This window comes from Triplophysa dalaica, chromosome 21 (genome assembly GCF_015846415.1).
Source record: "Triplophysa dalaica isolate WHDGS20190420 chromosome 21, ASM1584641v1, whole genome shotgun sequence".
NCBI classification, from domain to species: domain Eukaryota; kingdom Metazoa; phylum Chordata; class Actinopteri; order Cypriniformes; family Nemacheilidae; genus Triplophysa; species Triplophysa dalaica.
The window spans coordinates 12,286,695-12,310,514 of record NC_079562.1 but is presented as its reverse complement, the minus strand read 5'-3'; the positions used below and the strand labels follow the sequence as shown (position 1 = coordinate 12,310,514).

The following is a 23,820-nucleotide window of genomic DNA, read 5'->3' as shown; positions in this document are numbered from 1 at the left end:
GGTTCAATCCCGCATGCATGCAACACATTCCACAACCTCGCCACCAGATCCAGCTACAATACACACAGCCGTAGAAACACAACAGCGACCTGCAGGACAGTCCCACTTACATATACACCCACATTAAGAGTTTCTTTACATGTCGGTGTACGAAATAGTAACTGAACTTTGTGAGATTCAAGATATAAACCAAAATCCCACGATTTAATGAAATAGGTGTGAACTTGTTCCCCCCTGCAACAGTAATAACAAGGCTGAAATTAAATGACACCTCCTACAGAGTTGCCCAGGGCTTTCTTATCTGCTGTTTGTCATGGTAATGTTCCTCTGTAATCACATTTCACAGCTTATATACTGACTGAAGGAACACCTAGTGCTATTCAATGGCAGTTTGCAATTTGGTACAAAACAAATATTAAATTAACCCAAATCACACAATGGTGTTTAAAACATGCTTGGGTCCTGAATCGACTAGTCTTTTTACAGTGTGAAATTATTTCTTATCCAGTCTGAATAAAAACTAAAAATAGTATCTGTCTTTAAAAAATTGCATCAGAGTCCAAAGTAGGCCTAGTATGTTTTTCCGTTAGTGTCACGTAACAGTTTGCATGTTTACTTTCTAACTAAAGGCGTGAAACTGTATTGTTAATTATTAGCACACAAGGACGCAAACACCGACTGATGATTTTTCTTTTCTGACTGAGGTTTCTTGTTCCACACGCATTAATGTGATGTATGTGAGAGTTTAGTGAGGCAGAAAACCAAAGTGATTCAGAGCAGAGGCCACAGAGCTCTGATTATGTGAAGAGCAGAACCAGGTTGTTTGATGGAGAAATACACCAGCTGTACATTTGTAAAATCAAGTTTTTCCCTTTTTTCTTACATTAAGTTATTTAATACAGAGTGGCAGCAATATACTGAATCTGTAATATGCACGTTTAATTTATTTATAGATTATTTGAACACAACTTCAGGTGACTAGTTTCAACAAAACAAACAACATATCTTAAATCAAACAAAACAGTAAAAACAAATATTAAGTACATCAAACATTCAAACAGTAATAAAACAATATACCGGTTTTTAGGGTGTAACTTAAAAATGTCTATTTTTTGATTTAAAGGAGTATGCCTAAATGTTTGAATTCTAAATCGGCAAAAATATACAGTATTTGTGCCAACATATTGATGTACTGTATTGTGTACAAAGTGTAGGTGGGAACTCTTTTGTACATTTTGGGAATTCTTAAAATGTTCTTCACAGCGCTGCCATAGAAGAACCATTTTTTGTTCCACAAAGAACCATTCAGTCAAATGTTTTTTAAGAACCATCTCTTTCTTACTTATGATCTGTAGAACCTTTTTTTACCGCAAAGAACCTTTTGTGAAACAGAAAGGTTCTTCAGATGTTAAAGGTTCGTTATGGAACCAAAAGGTTCTTCTATGGCATCGAAGAAGCTTTTGAAGCACCTTTTTATGAGTGTAGGCAAAGGCTGAAGTATCATTTTAGATTTATATTGGATTTTTAGTTTCCATCATTGTAATGAGTTTGCTATTATTCTTAAAAATAAAAAATTGAAGCAATTGACCCTAGACATTTTAATTTATTGTGTAGACACAGAATAAACCACATTAACCACAAAAAAAATCACAATCCCACTCTCAGACCCAACCAATAACCGCAACCACACCAAAAGACCACAGTCAACCTAACAACCCCTTCTTCTACCATACAACTCGAACCACAACTTGGCATCAAAACTTGATTTTAGTTAAAGCTTAACCAGTCATTGGGACTGTCTCATATTATAAATAGATATTCTTAGATTGACAATTGCATATTATTTCTCATCAATCTTTGTTAGCTGGATGTCATTAAAGTCGGCTGGGACGAGATTTCATGTTGACTCTGCACATCTGAGTTCTGCTGAGAGTTTTTCAGTGATCTTGGACAGGACAGCCGTGCACCCAGTTTACCCACATCTACACTCATAGAAAAAAGATAAGTGTTAGTGACCTTTTAAAATGTCTCATATGCTGTCTACGCAAAAAAAACATGCCTTAATCATTCCCACTGTGAGGTGTCAGAGCAAATTGTGAGGGTAATTTATGCAATTAGGCAGTTCTTTTTACTCATAGGTAAATTAGGGTACTCGATGCGGTCAAGCTCTTTGAAAACCCTTGAAAAGCATGCTATGTTCTGTATTCTCTGCTAGTGTCCCAGATCTGTTCGACGAGGTGTCTTTTGTTTGGTCCGGTCAGGTCTCTATTGGGTGGATGAAGGGAAATTCAGCCTAGGCTTTGTATCTCTCCAGGGGTGAGTGCATGCACAGCACAGGGTCAGTCACTGAACACCAGAGGTCAAACAGAATGAAGCCCAGCAGTCCATGAAGCTGTAGAGGAGAATTCAATAGGTCAACAGAGATGGGAAAAGAGAGCGAGGGAAATTGAGAGGCAGAAACCTCTGATTCAGCATTGTAGGAGGGCATAAAGGAAAGGCAGGTAGAACAGCAGATTGTGCCTGTTACAGTTTGACATTGTCAGCTTAACCTTTAGCTTTATATTGGATCATGTGTACGCGCGATATATGTCTTATTCGATATGTCGATGTATAGAGATGATATGCTTTTTCTGTGAATGATCTAGAACAATGTTTTTGAATGCTGGTAAACTGCATCATTTCTATGTTATTAGCAGCACTAGCTAACATTGTAAAAAAACCTTCAGTCATCTCTAACTTAACATTTTTTATTCTCTTAAAGTTTTGTAAATTGCACATTTAAAAAAAAAAGACTTTCCAAAAGTGATGCAGTTATAGTGAGTCAATTGTGAAAATTTGATCAGAAAAGATTTAAGTCAGAAAATGTTGAGTTGGGCTCTGAACTGTTTGTTACAATGAAATAATAGGTAGATTTATAAATACATTTCAAAGCAAAAGTGGGTGACGCATTTCCAGGGTGTTGATGACAGTTTCCCACGGTAACTACGAAGTTGCTAGGGGGTTATGGGTGATTCCTTCAGTGTGAAAAAAATATTTGCCGCCTTTTGTTGGTTCAACTTAAAAAATAAACTATGGTTGCCTTAAAATGTTATGTTAATGTTAATTCATTTAAAAAATAGTAGTTAACTTGTTGTGTTAACTAATAATTAAAAATTGAATCAACTCTAAATTATAAACCAACCAGGTCATTTATTTTTTTAAACTGAACCAACTATTTATTACATTGTTGGTGCCCACCATAAAATCAAAACCTTAATGTGTTTATGACATCATTGCATCTATGCCAGTAACCTCATATCTATCCATGTATTTCATGATTTTAGGGTGTTATTTAATATTTATTCATCAATCATTATGCTATTGCTCATCCTTCATGTTTGCTATGTGTTTTGCAAATATTAACCAATGAAAAGTATTAAAAAGAGCTTGTTGACTTTGTCACCCCCTTATTTAACTATTTAAAAAATAAAGTTTTTGCTGTGCACTTCCTGAAAAGGAACACTTTTAAAGATATGTGGTTTGCACCCAACAGCAACGATATTCTCGTATATTGTAAATATGGATAACTCAGGTGTGTGAGTCAACACATGAATGTCTGACATTCTCTGCACATTCACAAAGGGAAAGGACAAAGCATTGAGAAAATTACACAACATCACCTTTAAAGTTATTCTTGGCCCCTAAGATACACACCAAAAACACCAACTGTTACACCCACAACTATTGAAAAAAAAGTCTTACATACCAGTAAAACCACACACACACACACACACACAGAATCATGTGGGTGTTCAGTCACTTCCTGTCCAAAAGTCATGGGTTTTAACATGCATTCCTCTCCCATTACACACACACAGACACACACACACACACACACACACACACACACACTCTTCCCCACAGTTACAACACTGCAAAACAAAGCAATAGTAGCCCGTAGTGACTGGGCTGATGCCGTTGCCTTGCAACCGTCCAAACTGATCCTGTAAACACAGTGTCGAGTCTGCGTGCAACGAGAGCCGAGTCTCTGCTCTAGAGTTTGTGCAATCCCCTGTTGCGTTCTCCTCTTTTTCCATAAATTTGCAGGGCTGCACAAACAACAAGCACACTACACTTACAGAGTTCGCACACGTTTACACGCACAGGTAAACTAACACGGCGACATGTTAACATGTGCATACATACTGTTTGGAGAGAAGCTTCACAATGGTCTGTTTTAAAGGACCGGTGGCCCCTCTCAAGGCTGCGGTGTTGAGAGTCAGAACGCTTGGCTTTACGCCCAGACACAAATAGGGCAGTTCAGCTAGCACGTGCTATCTTTCTCTCTCTTTTTCTACAACACTCTAATCTCCCATGACACGCTCATGAATGGTAACAGGGGAAAGGTCAAGCCCACACAGTGATGCTCAGCCTTACCTGACACATTTCAACTGTAGATTAAGATTTTAAAAGTTTCCATTAAACAGGCGATTGGTGAGAATGCATAGCTTTGAACCGATCATTTTTTCCACAAAACTATAAGGAAACACTTCTCTTGACGTCGGTCTCTTTATTTAGTCTGCAGAGAATAATAAGGTCACAAGTGAATATGCAATGGAAAGCAGTTGTAACTTTAAAGGTGAATTATGAAAATTCTCATTTTTAAAATTAAAATACAGGGACAGCTGTGCATAAACCACTTGTTGGTAGGGACACCTTTAATCTTTCTAATGCAGAACAAGAAGATATTTTGAAGAATGTTGGTAACCAAACAACACTGACCCCCATTGACTTCTATTGTATGGACCCAATATCTGGATGGACATTTCTCAAGATATCTTATGTGCTCCACATAAGAATGAGTCATATACAGGTTTTCGACCACATAAGAGTGAAATAATGATGACAGAATTATTATTTTTGGTTGAATTGTCCCTTGTCCCATTTTTAACTGAAATTGTTTCTTTTTTTTGGGTTAACAAAACATTGTTTTAAAATATACACTGTAAACACAGTAAACGTTTTTCTATCTAACTTTTCGACACTTAATCAGAGATATGTGTGTAGTCATTCATAATGATCCATGAACTTCACTTAGTTTTTCATAACCTCTAACCTGCTTTCCCACATGGGACCAATGACCTCAGGTTCACGCAGGATTCTCAGATAACTGCAATAACTCCAGTATGACCGCTGATCTTACTGTGCACATTTTACATTCCAGAGGAAAATCAGTTCATCAGTCATAAACTGTAGCCTGTCACAGTAAATCCGGTCCTCTGAGAACAGAGAAAAGCATTCTGTCAAAAACCCAGCGGCCAAATGAGTTCAACATTTCCCATGCTGTGCCATATTCATTAGTTAAATACAGATATTTACACATATTTCCCATAAACAGCCATTTCTAGATGTACTGTATTGTGTTAGTTCCAGTCCAGTATTGTTTAAGCATGCAAATGAAATCGTTTTCCTTTGCAGTATTCAAGATTTGGCAAAAATGGGATCTTTGTTGTCCCCTTTCCAATATTTTGTAAATAAATGCAAAAGTTATTTTACCTAAACACGTACCTAGAAATAGTAAATAATAGAAAATCTTGGAGGGATCTCTCAATTTTTTTTCCGCAGCAGTATAGTTTCATCAGACGCATACGTCTGGCCTGTAGTTAATTTCCAGCTGTGTTTGGTTATAATATAACAATATTTAATTCATTACAATTTATAACAATTATATACCTATACAGTTCATATACAGTATAAAAGCGTATACATATAAATACATATAAATACACATACACATACATATATCATATATCATATATCATATTCATATCATATTCATTTACATAATATTATTATATTATATTAAATTAAAAATAACAGTTATTGATTTTTGGGCATGTCTAATGCAAGTTAAAGGAATACTTCAGCCATAAATGAAAATTCTTCCAAATATCTTTCTCTGTGTTCATCAGAACAAAGAAATTTGTACAGATTTGGAACAACTCGAAGGTGAGTAAATAAGGTCCATTATTGGGTGAAGTATCCTTTTAAATTTGGGCCACATTACATTTGTTTCATGTTGCTGCTGCTCAAAGCACCTATATGAAAGCATTGAGTAGATCCAACAGCAGTCTCAAGAATGTTAATATCTAACTAATGCACATGATGTCCTTTTATTCCTGCATTTCAAACAATGAGACTTTAAAAAGACCAAGCTGATTTTAGCTCTTTTAACATGCAGCTATCAACATTATCAGCTGGAAGCGCTGCACACTGTAGCCAATCTGACGGACTGGGTCATTTTTCCTGAGGAATGGATGTAAATAGCTTATGTTCTTGCATTGCCTCTCATTAATTATTCAGTCTGAGAAAATGATCCATTTGCTCAGTCAGATCCTGATCTATTCTGATACATGTGATCAGCCACACGTTGATCGTTTATCTAGCATCCCTTTCCTGGCTCGTGTTCAAAAGCAGTGCCTGGAAATGTTAGATCTGTTTCTTTTGATTTCAAACCCTATAGTTTGAGATTCTCAGAAAGCGATTGATCTATACGGCAATTCTGCTGCATTAAACATGCATGATTCTTAATGACAGATCTGAGCCAGGCTAGCGTGTAACAGGAAAGCCTGCTTAGGCACATAGAGTCCAGAGTACTCGACGCTTTTACAAGCACCGTGTAAAAATCGCTGTGAAGGAAACAGTTGTGCTCAGCTGAAAGCAATTTGACATATATAATAGGCTTGACTCATTCGCTTCTCATAAATGGGGAATGAACTTTAAATATCTCTTGGAAATAACAGCGAATGCGTAAATTCGGGCCTGTAGTGTTAAAGGCACACATTTACATTGAGTCATTTAGCACAAATCAAAGCATAAATACACGAGCATGCTGCCATATGGATATGTTTTTTTCTCACATCTCATAAACAATTACATTTTGTGTAAAGCAAGTTGTTCCTTATTGGATTTCTTAATAAAAGTTCTCTCACACAAGATTTATATGATTGATTCGTCTATATTATTAGCAAAACCTAGGCTGTTTCTATTTAAGGAGCAGAAGAGCGGGTATATTTCACTGCAAGCTCACGGCCAGCAACATCTCGAACCCCATTGCTGAATAATAGATGGGATATTCTGTTCTCTAATTCCCAGAGGAGTTTCCTTTGCCCTGAGGCCCACTGTGATCACCTACTGGGAGGCTACTAAACACAGTTCACTTATTGGCCAAATGAATGTGAGTCAGAAAATAATTCAAGATCCCGGTCAGACCGCGGAAAACTACACCACATGTGTTTGGAGGAAAAGAGGAATTTACACTTAACCCTTATTATTAAGCTTTGGAACAAAACATTTCCTGCATGTTTCTGCTTCAGACTAATGATTGTCATATTATGGGATGTGTTGAGGTGAGGTGTGCAAACAGACATGCTTTTCATTTGTTAAGCAATAAAGATGTACAGTAGACCCACCATTGCAACCACCCAGATCATCTGCATAGCAATGAACTTGAATACACAATATTCGAAATATGGCGCAGTGATCAGATAGAACGAGTCCTTTCTCATGAACAATACTCAAAAACGAATGATATAGACAAGTAATTCGCAGGTACGGCAGCCAATGACTCACACAAATTCGTACTAACTAGGTGGCTAATTCGTATGATCTTATTTGAACATTTTTGTGCAATCTTTTTCACACCACTGACGGTTTAGGGGGGCTGTGGAGGGGATTTTTTCTAGCAATAGTACGTTTTTGTACGATTCACATCCTATGAATTCATACAAATTAATTCATATAAATAGTTATGATTTCCCCTGAGATCAAGCAAGACCCTCGGGTTGTTTCAAATCTGCATGGAATTCTTTGTTCGATGTCTTTGTTCTGATGAACCCAGAGAAACATATTTTAAATTTTGCTTGTAATCAAACAGTTCTTGGACCCCATTGACTACCATAGTAGGAAGATGGATAATAGAAGTCAAAAGTGCCACTGAACTGTATGCTGTCCTACATTATTCTCTATATTTCAACAAAACAAGGAGATTGATAAAGCATGTTTTCCTACTATGGTTGTCAATGGTGGAACTGTTTGGTTACAGGCATTCTTCCACATATCTTTCTCTTTGCTCATCAGAACAAAGGCACTTACAGATTGAGGGTGAGTAAATGAAGACAGAGTAAAAAGTTTTGGGTGAACTGTTCCTTTAACTTACTTTTACAACCAGAATAACGAAACGGCCCCAAGAAGCACAATAATCCACTTTTTTAATACAATTTTTAAAACATGACTGCGAACACTTCGTGTTAACATCTCAAAAAATGTATTGTTGACCTAAAACCTCAGCAAACTGCTTACCAACATATTTCCAACCACATTTGACAGTAGGTTTTGCAAAGATAATCGCTACACTTTTTAGTAAAATATTAAAATATCCTTTACTTGATCCTTTGGAGTAGGTGTATTATAAATTTGTATTCATAATCTTTATAGGCTTCATATTGTAAAATACTTAACAGGCCTTTTACTGGCTTAAAAACCAAGAGGCGGTTTGATGCCTATTTCCTCTCTCTGTTTCTTTCCTCACGGTTTCCTTCCTGTAATCCGATCTATGAACTTTTACTCTTAGCATTCCAGGAATTGCCATCCTCCCTCCTCCCCCCAACTCCACCACCACCAAAACACACATTCTTCACCGCACCGGCCCGTGACGAAATTCCCCCCAGGTTGACTAAATGACTCGCATTCCGATCGCTTCCCATTTGTCATCTACGTTGTTAATATCGCCCTTGAATCCGAGCAGTTCCATTATCGTGAGCCATGCAGTTAAAATCTACATCCTCAAGCTTTTACCCGCTCTTGAGGCCCAGGCTCTAATGCAGTAACATGATAGCATGGAATGTAATGCGGGCTGCAGGATGCAGAACTCGGTCTGAGATGTGATTGGACGTATCGAGCCGATGTGCGCTTCTTAGTTCTAGTCTTGAGTCTTATCTCCTGCTGACCAGAGGGAAGTGCTGTAAGGGGATCCTGTCCTGCAGGAGAGGATGGGTGGGTGGTCGGAGAAGGGCTGGAGGCATTTATTGCCGAGGGGGCCAAGAGGTCTGGAGACGAGATTCCTCGAGCTCCCCTGAGTGGTTTAGAGGGGCATTTGTGCACAAGAGAAAGGGAGCGTGTGTTAGGGAGGGGTCATAACACATTACTGACATACCAGAAATGAAGTCTGGTTTAACAACCATTTCCATCCCGTTCTCTTCCCACAACACACACAATAGTGTGTAGATCTCTATCAGGCTAAAGATGTTTCTTTCATATTCTATATCAAAACCTACAAAAAATGTATTGTTAGAATAAAATATAATTTGGCCATTTTATAAGCATTTATTACTAGTTTGGACCACCTAAAATGGCCACTGTCAATACTGGCAAGTTTACTTTTCCCCAAATTGGCACTCACAAGTACAGTACACCCAAATCTGTATATACCCACATCCTCCCCCCTCTCTCTTCTCACGCTAATAGTTGTATGACATCAACCACACCCCCACCCACCCCACCCCATCCCACCAGCTTCACCGATATGGGTTCATGATTGCTTTTAACACATTCCTGTGTGCTAATGTAAGATCAGTTTCAAACCACAATCTCTGGTAACAGAGATGAAGCCGTTGGGTAAATATCTAACTCACATGACGTGGAGACTGCGGCGCAGAAAGCGTCCATCTTTCTCACGTTTAGCCATATAGATTTCGGTCTTGTAGATGTATCGTGTCACTGCCGATGTGAGGAGAGACAGAGAGAACTGGATTGAAGGAGCAAGGGTGTAGCATTGTTTTAGTTGAGAGGTCAGCCGAAGATTATATAAATAAGTATTTTTATGTGTGGATGTATGTATTTTCCTTTATCCCTTCCCCCAGGTCATGAAGCAGATGTCCACTTCCTACATGTGTGTTGTAAAGCGGTGGGTCATGACCTAACAATCACTCGAAGGGTTTGTTCTAATAGAGTTACAGAGACAGCATAATAAATACATCCATGTTATTTTGCATATTTAGGATGGAAAATTAAATGGGATTTTTTTTTGACATAATATTGTGTGACTTGGCAAAACTAGTTGTAGTAGGCCTGCTTTGGCACAAATTTAGGGAATACTTCGTAGAAGCCAAATTTGCTTCTTCAGTTTCTTCAGCAGAACACAAAAGAAGATATTTTAAAAAACGTTTGTTACCAAGCAACATTGGACCCCATTGACTTCCATTTTAAGGACACAAAAACCACTGAGACATCTCTCAAAATATCTTATGCAAAAAACAGTCGTATACAGGTTTTGAGCAACATGATGGTGAATGATTTTTTAATTATGTTCGAACTGTGAAAAAACTCTGTGAACACTTTCAGATTTTTCGGCTCTTGAGAATGATTTAAAGTAATAGAGAAGCATGCTGTTTAGCTTTATTGACAGTTGGCTTTACCGTATCTGATTCGATTAGCAAGGGATGGATTTACACAGGAAGTCATCCAACACCTCTCACTGTGCCACTTCCTGTTGGGGGACATGACAAAGGAAGTAGCTCAAGTTTCATATCAGAAACAATTTGACAGCAAACACTGATGTTGATCTGATATAAACAAATGGTGTAGGAGTATGTGACATCATTTGAAGTTGTCACATGTCATAATTTTCTTTCATAATTTGTTGCAAAATTGCACAACAATGTGGGCGTTGTCTCTATCATCCGGCACATCTCTTGACAGCAGAGGGATGCTGCCGCCCTCTGGAGAACGTTTCATTTATACAAGGACAAGAGGTCTACTTTGAACTTTGCTCTGGGGTCATGCCTGACTCTCATAAACACGGGTGTCCTGTGGGGATAATTACTACAACAGACAACTCAGCAGCCGTGGAAACACCCAGGAGCTCAAACAAGATTGGTGGAAACGCATCTTGCTTTGGATCCTGTTCTGAATTCTGACCCGTAGAAAATGTATTTTGAAGTACGTAATGGAGGAAATCTGAATAATAATAATTTAGCACATTTATATAGCACTTTTCTGGGATAACAAAGCGCTTGGAAGGGGGGAATCTCTTCAAGCACCAGTGCCACTAATGTGCAGCATCAGCCTGTATGGTGCGACAGCAGCCATATTGCGCCAGAGATACCATAAATGTATTTATTTATATATTCGGCATGCTTGGGATTATGCCCCAAACAGATTAAACCATTCTACAATTCACATTTCTAACACATCAGTCATCTACTCAAGATCAAGTCCTCCACCTAGTGGTCATTAGGTCTCATTGCACGTATCTGTCTTTCTGTCTTTTCCAATCCAAGGAATTTTATACTTGTGCTTTGAAGTTTTAAAGGAAAAGTGAAAAAGCTTGTGACTTTTGAACCTTTATATACACATCAAGTAACTGCAAACAATATATTAAGCGTTGCTGTGAATTATCCAAAATAAAGTTGCAAATTAGAGGCATGGTGAGTATGAGCAGATGTTTCTCTGTTGTCACACAATTATCAGATGTTATTCCCAGCAAAATTGTTCATTAAGAATCTCACATTTGTGGGGAGGAGGAGGCTGGGCTGTGAGTGTTGGGCTGGAAGACGCTGAGTCTCCTGCTAGGTGTCAAAATTGAAGGAGGGGAAGAGACGGTGAGAGATAAAAATATATCAATTTTTCCCTTGAAAGATAAAAAAGAAATAAAAATGGAAAAAGCCGCTGTTTACGCTGTAAATGATTATAATTTTTTTCTCTGTCACAGGCATAAATCATAAATGTATATGTATGTTATTATATACTCTATGATATATTCAAGTTTAATGAATCTTACAATATTAAATAATAAAAATAAAAACGAAACTACCAGGTGCTAAATTTCGCCAGTAATTAAATATTATAAATATTACGATAACCCTATGCTTTTGAGCTGACGAACCTGGGGGTACTTTTATTTTGAAACCCATATCAACCCTCTGTGTATATCCCTGTTGTGGTGTGTTTCACGGCGTTAATTCTGGCTGATTCATTGTAGTCGGTCTGAAACTCAAAAGGCTTTCTGACATTATAACTTTCTCATTACACAGGTAAAGAATAATATACATTTATCATCATAAAATTTTAAGTTTATTAAGGTATATTTTGGCGACGCTGTTTGCGTGTTTATAAACTGTTGTAAAGGTGTTAAATGATCTGTGTAGCACTTTAGCATCATTAGCTTTTAATACACACTGCTGTTTCATACTGTGTGAGTGATGATAAATCAGTTATATAGACGTAAAATGAATACAATTTGTTTTTTATTTACAGTGCCACAATAACGGTACAAATGGTTGTTTTCCTGCTATTTTTAAGTGTATTATCTTTAAATATCAATGTGCTAACTTACTCACTATAGCATGCTAGCAGTCTTACTATGTAAATGCATTTAAAGCTCTTTAGAGTTAATAACAATTTGTGTTTGATCTGTAAATACCAGCATAACATATATATTTTATTTATTCGTCCTAGAGTTGACAGTGTATAACGTTTTTATTTGAATAAGTTACAGCTTGTGAACAGTCCATTTTACACATCAACAAAATACTTTCACCAACATTTGAGTTGTGAAGCCAATGCAATATTAAAAAGAACAATTCTTCTGTTATATGGTAGATCTACATCATGGACCGGTTGTTGAGGCTTGGAGGAGGAATGCCTGGACTCAGTCAGGTAAAATGTCCTTAATTAAGATGCTGAGGTGTATTTGCTTGCTCATGTGGCCTGTGCTTTGACTGACAGCCACCTGCAGTTATTGGGCATCGACACACATATATATTTACTATGTGTGCGGTCAGAATGACAGAGGTGTGTAGAAACTTTGAACATAATTATGGTTAGGTTTATAACATTTAGTATTATATCATTATATAGATTTAAAGGGTTATTTCAAGAAGCAGACCCTGTCTTTATGAACTTAATTTCAACCAACTTATTCTGTGGAAGACAAGAAGAGAGATTCTTTTGAACAAAGTGTCTGAACTTGAATTGAATTAAGCGTTAAAAATCCATCATGAAAGTGATCCAAGACCTATATATGCTATTAGAGACGTCTAAAGACATATAGTGCTTTGTTTAGTAAACTATTTCATAGAAGCAGTGTTTCATTTGCTTTTCTTTAATAGTCTTTAAAATTATTTATTTGGGTTAATGCAGGTAATGGATTTGCGTTTAGAATATTACACAAGATAGTTAAAATGGTCTTTCATTTGACCGCTTTAAGGGATAGTTCACTCATAAATGAAAATCTGTCACATCATTTACACACTCTCGGGTTTTTTCAAACCTATATAAATGTCTCTATTCGGTGTAACATCAAGAAATTATATTTGTAAGTATCTTAGACATTTTCAGTTCTGTGACATCATCCACTACAATCTTAGGGAAAACAGTATTGTATATTTTAAAAAGAAAAAAAATTACACATTTAATATTGTATATTTTTTGTTCTGTTGAACACCAATTGAGATATTTTGAAGAATTTAGGAGAACAAACAGTTCTGGGGCACCATTGAATATCCATTTAATTATTGGCAGTCAATGATGTCACACAGATGAAAATTGCTAACATTCCTCCAAATATCTTTCCCTGTGTACGTAATTTATACAGGTATGAAATGACATGAGGGTGAGCAAATGGTGACAGAATTTTCATTTCTGGGTGAACTTTTACATTAATATTCTTAAAGACTTCTAAGGACTTCCTGTGAAGAGAAATGTGTCAGGTGGTAAGCAGAAGCACAAATAGGATGCTTTTATGGATCATGAGGATGGGTGTTCTCACGAGGTGAGTTATGGGAGGGAGGCTGCTCTCAGCCCTGTCTGCCAATTAACACTTCCTGTAACAGACTGCTTCCCTCTGATTCACACCCTCACTCTCTACCAGTCAGCAAGGAAGAGAGCGAGAAAAAATGGGGTGCGGGCAGGAAAAAAGCACATGATTCTTTTCTTTACACTCATATTCTTTTGTCTTTGGAGCGGCACATGGCATGCCAAATGTTTATTTAGCACTTAAGAAGATTTTATTTAATTCTCATAAGTATGTTATATTCACAGTTTCTTTATTGGTTTAGTGCAGTTCCGAGTTCCTTTCCAGATAGCCACATTTGTTCATAAAGCTTTTCAAAGTGACTGATCAATTTTACAGTCTATCCGCTTTATCCAGCATTACCCTGCCAACAATCCTACACATTATGTGACAGCTGTCAGTCAGACCCTGCCGGTCGATTTCTTACACCTGCTTCTCCCACTTGATTTAAAAGAATGCTTTCACCAATAAAACAAGCCTCCATTCTTATTTGCTGGAATCTGTATCTGCTGTGTGTTTTTATGCAGGGTCCTCCCACAGATGCTCCCGCCGTGGACACTGCTGAACAGGTGTACATCTCCTCTCTTGCCCTGCTTAAGGTAAGAATACATCATTGCCGTTGCTCTCTCTCTTTCACATTATAAATTTCTAGATAAATAGGCACGTCATTTTCTTTCCGTGTGTACAGATGTTGAAACACGGGCGAGCTGGTGTGCCCATGGAAGTCATGGGTCTGATGTTGGGAGAGTTTGTGGACGATTACACTGTGCGTGTGATTGACGTGTTCGCCATGCCGCAGTCAGGAACGGTGAGTTTTACTAAAACATTTGGATTAGACAATACTAGTGTGTCATTTAGTCCCATTTATTCGTGCGACAGTCTGGATGAATTATACTTCAAATCATGTGAAGGTGGGTGTGTTGTTAAACAAGTGATCAGACTATAGACAAGCAAAACGCTCATGCACCCAAACCTAGAACGAAGACTAATATGATCATAGTTATTTGGAAACAACCTTTTTCAATTGAGGCCAGTAATGAAATGTCTAGCAACACCCTAACAACCACCCGCAACCACATAGCAACACTCTCCAGGTGTTTTTAGAGTGATGGATGTTTTTCTGTGTTAACAGGGTGTAAGCGTAGAGGCCGTAGACCCTGTATTTCAAGCCAAGATGTTGGACATGTTAAAGCAGACGGGAAGGTGAGTAGTAACAATATTCTGAGCCTGATTATTTGAAGAAATTTGATCATTTGTAGAAATGTACAAGCAAGTTAATTCTAGAGAACTTACAACGGTTTGTGTTTTCCAGGCCTGAGATGGTGGTGGGCTGGTACCACAGTCACCCTGGGTTTGGCTGCTGGTTGTCGGGTGTGGATATTAACACACAGCAGAGTTTTGAGGCTCTGTCAGAACGTGCTGTCGCTGTGGTGGTCGACCCCATTCAGAGCGTCAAGGGAAAGGTAATGGTCCACACAGACATACATATAAAAATCCCTTACCTGGATGTCACGCAGAGCTGTAAATGCCATCAACCGCAACAGGGAGATTGTAACCTAATATTAGATTATCTTGCGTGGTCTCATCTCGCCTTAGACACTTGTCTTGTCTTTTCATGGCTTCATTTGTTGTCTCATTTCTTCTCATACCATCTCATATTGTCTCTTATCCACCCATCTTTTTTACATTTCTATATATGTGAACGTGTGCTCACACTTTCTAGGAGTGTGAGAGCGTCTGTGATTTTTCCTGTCTGCTTGCTGCTGTGAGCTCTATTAACACCCGCTGAAGTACGTGTGATAGTGTGAGGACTCCATCTCTCCCATCATTCCTAGCTGGGAGGGTGGGGACAGGAAGAGAAGGTTTTAACGAAAGAGGAACGAGAGCATGAACAACTCAAGAAAACAGATGTATACCCAGTATTTTTTAGCAAGGATTTGTATAGAATTAATTATGATGATGCACACAATAGATTTTATGAAAGTAAATATTATTGCTAAATTTTTCTGTTGTCGTTGTGATCTGATCTTCAGCTTCATTTGGCTGTTTGCATTTAGAATGATCTGTATTTTCAAGCTGGATAGTTAAAAGCACTCGTCTGATATGGGTTTTAAAATAGTCATGTCCCAAACCATCAGAGCATCATCAAGTTTCTGCGAACTCTGTGTGTGATTGTGAGGTCTACATGGTGTCATCACAGCTTGGTTCTCTCTGTCTGTCTTCTGTGCATGATAGTTCAAAACTCCCAAAAATCGCACACCTAAATCCACTGACAGACAGAGCGTCCCCCTCAGCACACTGCTGGATCTTACACCAGTTCACTTCAGTCAGATTTAACAAGCCCCCAGGGTTCTCAAGGCGTTACTTTGTGTATGAGTGTGTTTGGTAAGGGTAGCAAGTGTTTGGCGCTCTTGATGTGCAGAATCTGCTCTCTCCCATGCTTAAAAACACTTTTAAATACATATAGCTTTGATTTTTGTGATTTTTAAAGATTTTTTTATCTAATGTAACACAGTATTTAAAAGTATTTGCATCGGGGTCTTTTTTGGCACTCTTCGGTTATGTGTGTGTGTGACTTCAGCTCAGGTGTGCTGTCACTGCATATGTGATGTGACAACTAACAGCATTAACTTCTGTTCCAAGCCGGTGCATTTACTGTTATCGTCTCTTTGTCTCGCTGGTGTACTCACACTGTCTAGAAATAGAACAAGGTTACATATCTGTATTTCTTTAGACCCCATAATGCATTAGAACTTAAGTTCATGTTTTTAAATATTGATTTATAAAAAGACTCATTCTTTTTTCCCCCCCACAGGTTGTAATCGATGCTTTCAGGCTTATAAATGCCAATATGATGGTTCTAGGTCACGAGCCACGTCAGACCACATCTAACCTTGGACACCTTAACAAGCCCTCAATTCAGGTCACATCTTTTGTTTTATTTGACTGTTTCTTGTACATACTTTTCATTGGTTTATGTAGTTGACAGACGCTTTCATCCTAAACTACTTTCGGGCAATTCCATGCAAATGTCAACCTTAAGATGAAAACATGTTGTTTAAAATAAAGTAACTAATTTATGTTCTGTGAAAAGCCCTCCCTTCTTCTTTGGTTGGGTATATTACTGTCTGTACATTTTAATTCACAGAATGTATGTAGTCTCTCAAAAACTGTGTCCTTTTTGTCATATTCATAACACATGTTTATTTCCCTTTATCAAAATAAAAAACTTACAAATAGACTGATATTTTTTGGATATTTAGACTTTATCAACATGGGTTTACAAATGACGGTTCAGTATATTGGTAACAAATATACATTCTCTGACATTTATGTGTCACATTCATAACATTAGAATTGACCTTTTGGGTTCCAATTTTACCAGTAGAGCACTCATGATTTCTAGCACCTCATTTACATTCAAATCTGATCCTTTAAAACTTTCACAAAAAATGCGTGAACGATTATTAAAAGATATTTCTCTTGTTACAGGCTTTGATTCATGGGCTCAACCGGCATTATTACTCCATCACTATTAACTACAGGAAAAACGAATTGGAGCAGAAGGTTTGTAGATCAATAAAATGTACAACTTTTCTCTTCTTTTCAACAATGTTGGTCCATGTCTAAATAATGACCTTCTGTGTTCGCCCTGTGTTCAGATGTTACTGAACCTTCATAAGAAAAGCTGGATGGAGGGTCTTACCCTGCAAGATTACACCGACCACTGCAAACTGAATGAGACCATTGTCAAAGAGATGCTGGAACTGGCCAAAAACTATAATAAAGTGAGTAACTGCACTGGAAATCTCACTTTAGTGTTTTTTAAGATCAAGGTCCCAAAATGTGTTTTTTTTTTGTTTTTGTAGGGTAGATCAATCTTGACAGATGTTTTTTATTTATAAATTTGTATATTTATAAGTCATATGTTACCTTTGTTTATCTTTTCAGGCTGTAGAAGAAGAGGACAAGATGACCCCTGAACAACTGGCCATTAAGAACGTTGGAAAACAGGTTAGTAGTTATTGTCATTTTGTTTCTTTCTCTTTTACTAGTGTTTTATTTGCAATTTTTCACGATACACCTCTAAATGTGTGTAGAGCACTTATCCATCTATATATCTCTCTCTTTCTCTGTTTGTGTAGGATCCCAAACGGCATTTGGAAGAGCATGTTGATGTTCTCATGACATCCAACATTGTCCAGTGCCTTGCAGCAATGCTGGACACGGTTGTGTTTCAGTGATTTCCCTCTCTGTCTGTGCATAAATGTTCATATTCTACAGTTGTTTTGTCTTTTTAGGAAATAAACACAAAATTCCAGTAACAGCTTCTCTCATCCATACAGATGATGAAAATATTATTATTGCCCTTTTAATAAATTTTTATTTGCTAGTTTGCCAAATGTATTTTCAATGAAGATAAGGGTTTCTTGAGTTAAACATTGAAACGCATCAATAATATTTTGAAGTCACCACTCTTTAAGCCTGTCTCTGAATTTGTACAAATTCAGCTAATACAGGAATGTCAAGTAAATACACAGCTATGTAATAAGTAATTTTTTATCCTCAATATACCTTTTAGTATTTACATTTTGACCAAACGGTTCCAAACCCCCCCCTATTTTGTACACAGATGACCAAGGCTATCAAAAGAACAATTTTGAAGGGAAACTTCACCCAAAAATGAAAATTCTGTCATCATTTATGCTTCTCACCGTCAAGTTGTTTCAAATGTGTATAAATGTTTTTTTCTGATAAAGGGAAGGATATTTGGAAGAATCCTTATAACCAGATGGATTTTGACTACCATAGTAGGAAAAAATGCAATGGTGGTCAAAAATGCCTCAGAACTGTGTGCTGTCCTTCATTCTTCAAAATATCTTATTCTTTGTTCAACAGAACAAAACAGTTATAAGGTAATCTTCCCTACTATGGGAGTCAATGGGGGGCAAGATCGGTTTGGTTATAAGCACTCTTCTAAATATCTTTCTTGGTGTTAATAAAAACAAAGAAAATGATGCAGATTTGAAACATCTGGAAGCTGAGCAGCCAAAATGATGACAAAATTTTCATTTTTGGGTAAAATATCCCATTAAGTGATGTCTTTCATGTTATTGGGACATTTGTCACGTGTAAAAGCATTTAAAACGCTTGCAAAAGCTTTAATGTCAATCTAAATGTAAATGCCAGCCCATTCTGGTGTTCTCAAACGCGACGTCAGTTTCCTATATTAAGCGCGTGGCAGAGAAGCTGAACATCCAGTCAAAGCGCAATGCCTGAGGTTTGAACCTGAACACTGAGCTCCAGAAGTTTCTCTCCGAGTTATGCACCTGCATCAACTGCCCTCATCCTCCGGACTGACCGAGAAACGGACGAGCGTGGACGATGATTTCACGTGCAACATCGGTCCGGGGGAGGACCGCGTCTCCTCCTCCGGTGACTCGCTGGAGAGCGAGCCTCCGCTGAAAAGATTCTCCACCGGGATAGGAAACACTTCACACGATTTGACGGACGTCAGAGATGAAGACAGGCGCGCTCGGGACACGGCAAGGAATGACGGTGAAAGTATCGACAAGTGTCTTTTACCGGACTCTACTCAAGCGCGGGGAGATTACGTCTCGTCGTCAGATATGTTCTTGTATTCTGGTCAGCAGCACGTTGCGCCCGCGCTCCCGGCGTTCTCGGGTCACTACGTAACACCTCACCCGGTCATCGCCAGCGGGCAGTATAACGGGCTGAGCTACGCGTACTCGCAGGCGTACGGACAAACTTACGCCAATAACAGCGCGGACTATCCGTTTCACTCGGTACCCGGTAAAGCTCAGGTTTACTTGTGTAACCGGGCTCTTTGGTTCAAATTTCACAGACACCAAACAGAAATGATTGTTACTAAACAGGGCCGGTAAGAGCTATTTAATTTAGTATTTAATTGCTATGAAATACGTTTGAAAAATGTGAGCATGGATCACATAAACCAGTCTTAAGTAGCACGGGGACATTTTTAGTAAAAGACAAAAATACATCGTATGGGTCAAAATTATCGATTTTTCTTTAATGCCAAAAATCATCAGGATATCATGATCCATGAAAATATTTTGTAAATGTCCTACCTTAAATATAAAAAAACTTTATTTTTGTGAGTGGATGCTCTGACACAATGCCCCTGATTAACAACTTAAAAGGCAATTTTTTTTCTATATTTTAGATTTGTTTGCACTCTCAGATTCTTGAGATATTGTTATGTTCCAACAACTCATACATCAATATAAATCTTATTTATTCCGCTTTAAAGATTATCTAAAAATCTCAATTTCGAAAAATGTACCCTTAAGACTGGTTTTGTTGTCCAGGGTCACAACTATGAATAAAATGAAATGGTCAATAATAAATCTATCAGGTAAAGAAGCCTAAGTTATATTTGTCGATGAATTGTCTTGCAGACGAATGTTCCCGTTTCTAAGTTTAAGTATTTCTGGTCTTGACCCAGCGCGTCATTATAATATCGTTGTGGATGTCATTTTGGCGGATCCGAACCACTGGAGGTTCCAAGGAGGAAAGTGGGTTCCTTGTGGCAAAGCGGACACTAATGTTACAGGTACATTTTAATCGTCATCAGACTTAAGGAACAATAAAAGAGGATTTGCACTCATTTAGTAAAAACGAAAAAGCCTTTCCACAAGGCGCTCCAGGCGCACGGACAGACTAAATAATAAAAATCTACGCTGAAAACGCAGTAATGTTAATTTTACAGTTATAATGTTACTTGCAAAGGACTAAATTGTTGATGTTAATGATGTCAATATAAATTTATCGTTTTCTTTGTGTTTTGAAGCAAACCGAGTGTACATGCACACGGACTCTCCAAACACCGGTGCGCACTGGATGCGTCAGGAGATCTCCTTCAGCAAACTGAAGCTGACAAACAACAAAGGAGCTATTAGCAACTCCACACAGGTGATATATATTATCATTTGCTCATCATTATTAGAAATGTATTCATTTTTTAGTTAAACTTCTATAACAAATATCTGATTCATGAGGCTCTCTCTTTGTTCTTTTCAAGATGATCGTCCTGCAATCTCTCCACAAGTATCAACCGAGAATACATGTGATCGAAATAGACGAGAACGGAGAGGAAGCAAGTCCTGATGGAGCGCAAACCTTCACCTTTCCCGAGACGCAGTTCATGGCTGTCACAGCTTACCAGAACACTGATGTAAGAACAAGTCAATAGTTTTCTCCATATTACATGAATTTAATATTAAGATCATATGAAGGATTTGGTGAATATGTTTCCTCAGGTAACGCAGCTGAAAATTGATCACAATCCGTTTGCTAAAGGCTTTCGAGACAATTATGAGACGTAAGTGTGTTGCTATGCAAATTAATGCATTGATAATTGTGTCTGGTGCAGATTCCTAAGATGAATTCTAATCGTTACCTACAGAAATGAGATATTTTTGAATGTGCAAAAGTTATGTTACACTGTGATTTTAAGACGACGTTATGTCCTCATTTTTTATTCTCTGTGTATTTAGAAGTTACATCGGCTGCGAGACTGACCAGTTGACCCCCACATCCGATGCTCCGCGCTCTCACACCCTGTCTGCATCCCGGTACGCAATGACAAATTCTTTATTCCAAGACCAGTTTCTCAACAGTTACACTAAATCTTGTTTTACAACTCTTGCTTCTAACACTTCTTCTTCTGACCGAGTAATCACATTAACCAACAGCCCCATAACCCAGACACAAACTCAAGACAGCATGACGTCTGGCCAGCGCTGGTTTGTTTCCTCCTCAGCTGCTCCATCATATGAAGCTGATATTAACACAGCAGCTCTGTTTTCTTACGCTACAGTAGGGGTCAAAAGTCTGCCTAATACTGGTGGTCTGGATTGCTACACCAGTCCATCCGGATGGGATTTAATGGATTCGGCAGAGATCAGCAATAAAACCTCAAATCTCACAGGTTGGGATGCAACACTTGAAAGATCAACGCAGCCGAATTACTTGCAAGTGGATGGAGATATTTTGGAAATGGACAGATCAACCCTTGAAGGTAATGATGCAGGCGATCTGACTTGGACTGAGACTCAATCTTCTATCAAATCAGTAGATTCCAGTGACTTTAGGATTTTACAGGAGGTAAAACACACATCTCCCTCTATTAGTCCTCTTTCAGAGGTTCAGACTGAAAACAGACTCGCAGGTGTCACAGGATAATGACAGAAATTGTGTCAAAGAATCAGATATTTTTCATTATAATACTCGGACGTCAACATGTGTGGACTAGTTGTTGTCGTCACTATAGCAATAATATTGTTATAATGATCTATGTGTATTTATGGTTTTATGTATATAATAATGGCACTTGAAGAAGGATGAGACACTTGTGCTGTTTATGTTTTTGTGGTGGTCCTTTTAAAAAAGCAAACATGATAGACTATTATATGCCAGTAGGTCGACTTGTTTAAATATACAGCCCCAATATAATGAATGTGAACTGTTTCTAGAATAAATGCTGTTTAAGTGTTTAATATGGAAAAGGACGTAACAAAAAAATACCTTTAGATTAGATTGCTGTATTATATACTGTACAGTGTACGGTCATGTTAAGTGTTGACATTCTGCTGGTGTCAGAATGTTTAAAGCTAGAAACTGTCACGTAACGTTATCTTAAACGGACATTAAATCATAATTAAAATCTAAAGCCAGTTGTTTATTTATTCATTTATTTATTTAAAGGGGTAGCTCACCCAAAATGAAAGTTCTGTCATCATTTACTCACCCTCGAGTTTCAGAGCAAATTTCGTTGTTCAGCTGAACACGAAGCAAGATGTTTGAAAGAATGTCTGTAACAGATCTGGGGCACCATTGACTAGTACAGTAGACAAATTACGATGAATATGAAAAGTGCATCAGTACTTTTTGATTTATACATTTTCACAATATAATCATTTGTGTTTTCATTTTATTTCTACTAGGTAGTCAATAGTGCCCCAGAACTGGTTGCAAACATCATTTTAAATATCTTTCTTTGCGTTCAGCAGAACAAATACATTTTCAAGTTTGTTACAACTGGAGAGGGAGTATATGATGTCAGAATTTTCTTTTTTGGGTGAACTATTCCTTTAATTAAGCTTTTGGTTGATCACTCTGCCACCTTCCGGTAAATGCTGCATATGACACCCGACCGTGCCTACATGCATGTCTAGGTAGTGAGCTCACCAAATTTTGGCACTGTGTCCTTGACCTAGAGAAAATAGGACTTGAATTCTTCTGTCATCAAAAGGCTTAAACAACGGACAGCAGAAATCTGTCACTATACAGTGCTACAAAGTTTCATAGTGTATATTACAGTCGGAGGATCAAGAAAAGATTCGAGCTCTTTCCGTCATTGACCAGCTGTTGAACCTGAAATAAACCCCCGTCCACAAAGCAACCGTGACCAGATCATCTGGCATGTGTCCTTTATGTATTTTAAAACAATACACAGACATTGAGGGAGAGTCAGATTAAGGTGATTTTACAACAAATACAGTTTTTGAGCATTCAAAGCGCTAAAGCTGTTTTAAAGAAAACCACAAGATGGCGCCAATGTCTTAATTCAGTTTTATGTGGCACATGCTAGTGTTGTTGTTTTATTCATATTTTTTACTACAGGTTACCACACATTTTTAAAGCGATCCAATAAAGCATTTAGTAAGGTATTGAAAACCCCGCCATACAAAACATCCTAACGAACAATGCAAAACAATTAAAACCAATGGCATCCACAACAAATAGGCTTCCAGATCTTTCCCCATAACTTTTACACATATATATTTAACGATTATTTTAAACCAACTGCTGTCCAACTTATTTTAATGAATGTGTGATTTAATTTTAATCTCAAATGATCACAAATGCCTTAGCAGAGATGTTTTAGGCCACATCATGACCAGGATGTGTTGCGCAACATTTTGAGCATTAAATACATCACCATG

At 37.8% G+C, this 23,820-nt stretch overlaps 2 protein-coding genes across 3 annotated transcripts; both read left to right on the top strand.

Annotated features, from left to right (window-relative positions):
• The first annotated feature begins 11,961 nt into the window (after positions 1-11,961).
• On the top strand, positions 11,962-18,156 carry psmd14 (proteasome 26S subunit, non-ATPase 14). Its single transcript, XM_056734807.1, has 11 exons — positions 11,962-12,071; positions 12,640-12,696; positions 14,359-14,430; positions 14,520-14,639; positions 14,964-15,034; positions 15,144-15,294; positions 16,647-16,754; positions 17,324-17,398; positions 17,494-17,619; positions 17,783-17,845; positions 17,977-18,156. The coding sequence occupies exons 2-11, from the start codon at positions 12,649-12,651 to the stop codon at positions 18,073-18,075; spliced, it is 933 nt and encodes a 310-aa protein (XP_056590785.1). The 5' UTR covers positions 11,962-12,071; positions 12,640-12,648; the 3' UTR covers positions 18,076-18,156.
• Positions 18,157-19,026: 870 nt separating this feature from the next.
• On the top strand, positions 19,027-22,315 carry tbr1a (T-box brain transcription factor 1a). Of its 2 annotated transcripts, XM_056734202.1 has the most exons (7): positions 19,027-19,733; positions 20,272-20,426; positions 20,664-20,785; positions 20,895-21,047; positions 21,133-21,194; positions 21,370-21,447; positions 21,568-22,315. In XM_056734202.1, exons 1-7 carry the CDS (start codon positions 19,156-19,158, stop codon positions 22,055-22,057), a joined length of 1,638 nt encoding a protein of 545 aa, XP_056590180.1. In that variant the 5' UTR covers positions 19,027-19,155; the 3' UTR covers positions 22,058-22,315. The 2 variants fall into 2 exon arrangements, with proteins under 2 accessions (XP_056590180.1, XP_056590179.1); XM_056734201.1 differs by having other exon boundaries at positions 21,370-22,315.
• The last annotated feature ends 1,505 nt before the right edge of the window (positions 22,316-23,820 follow it).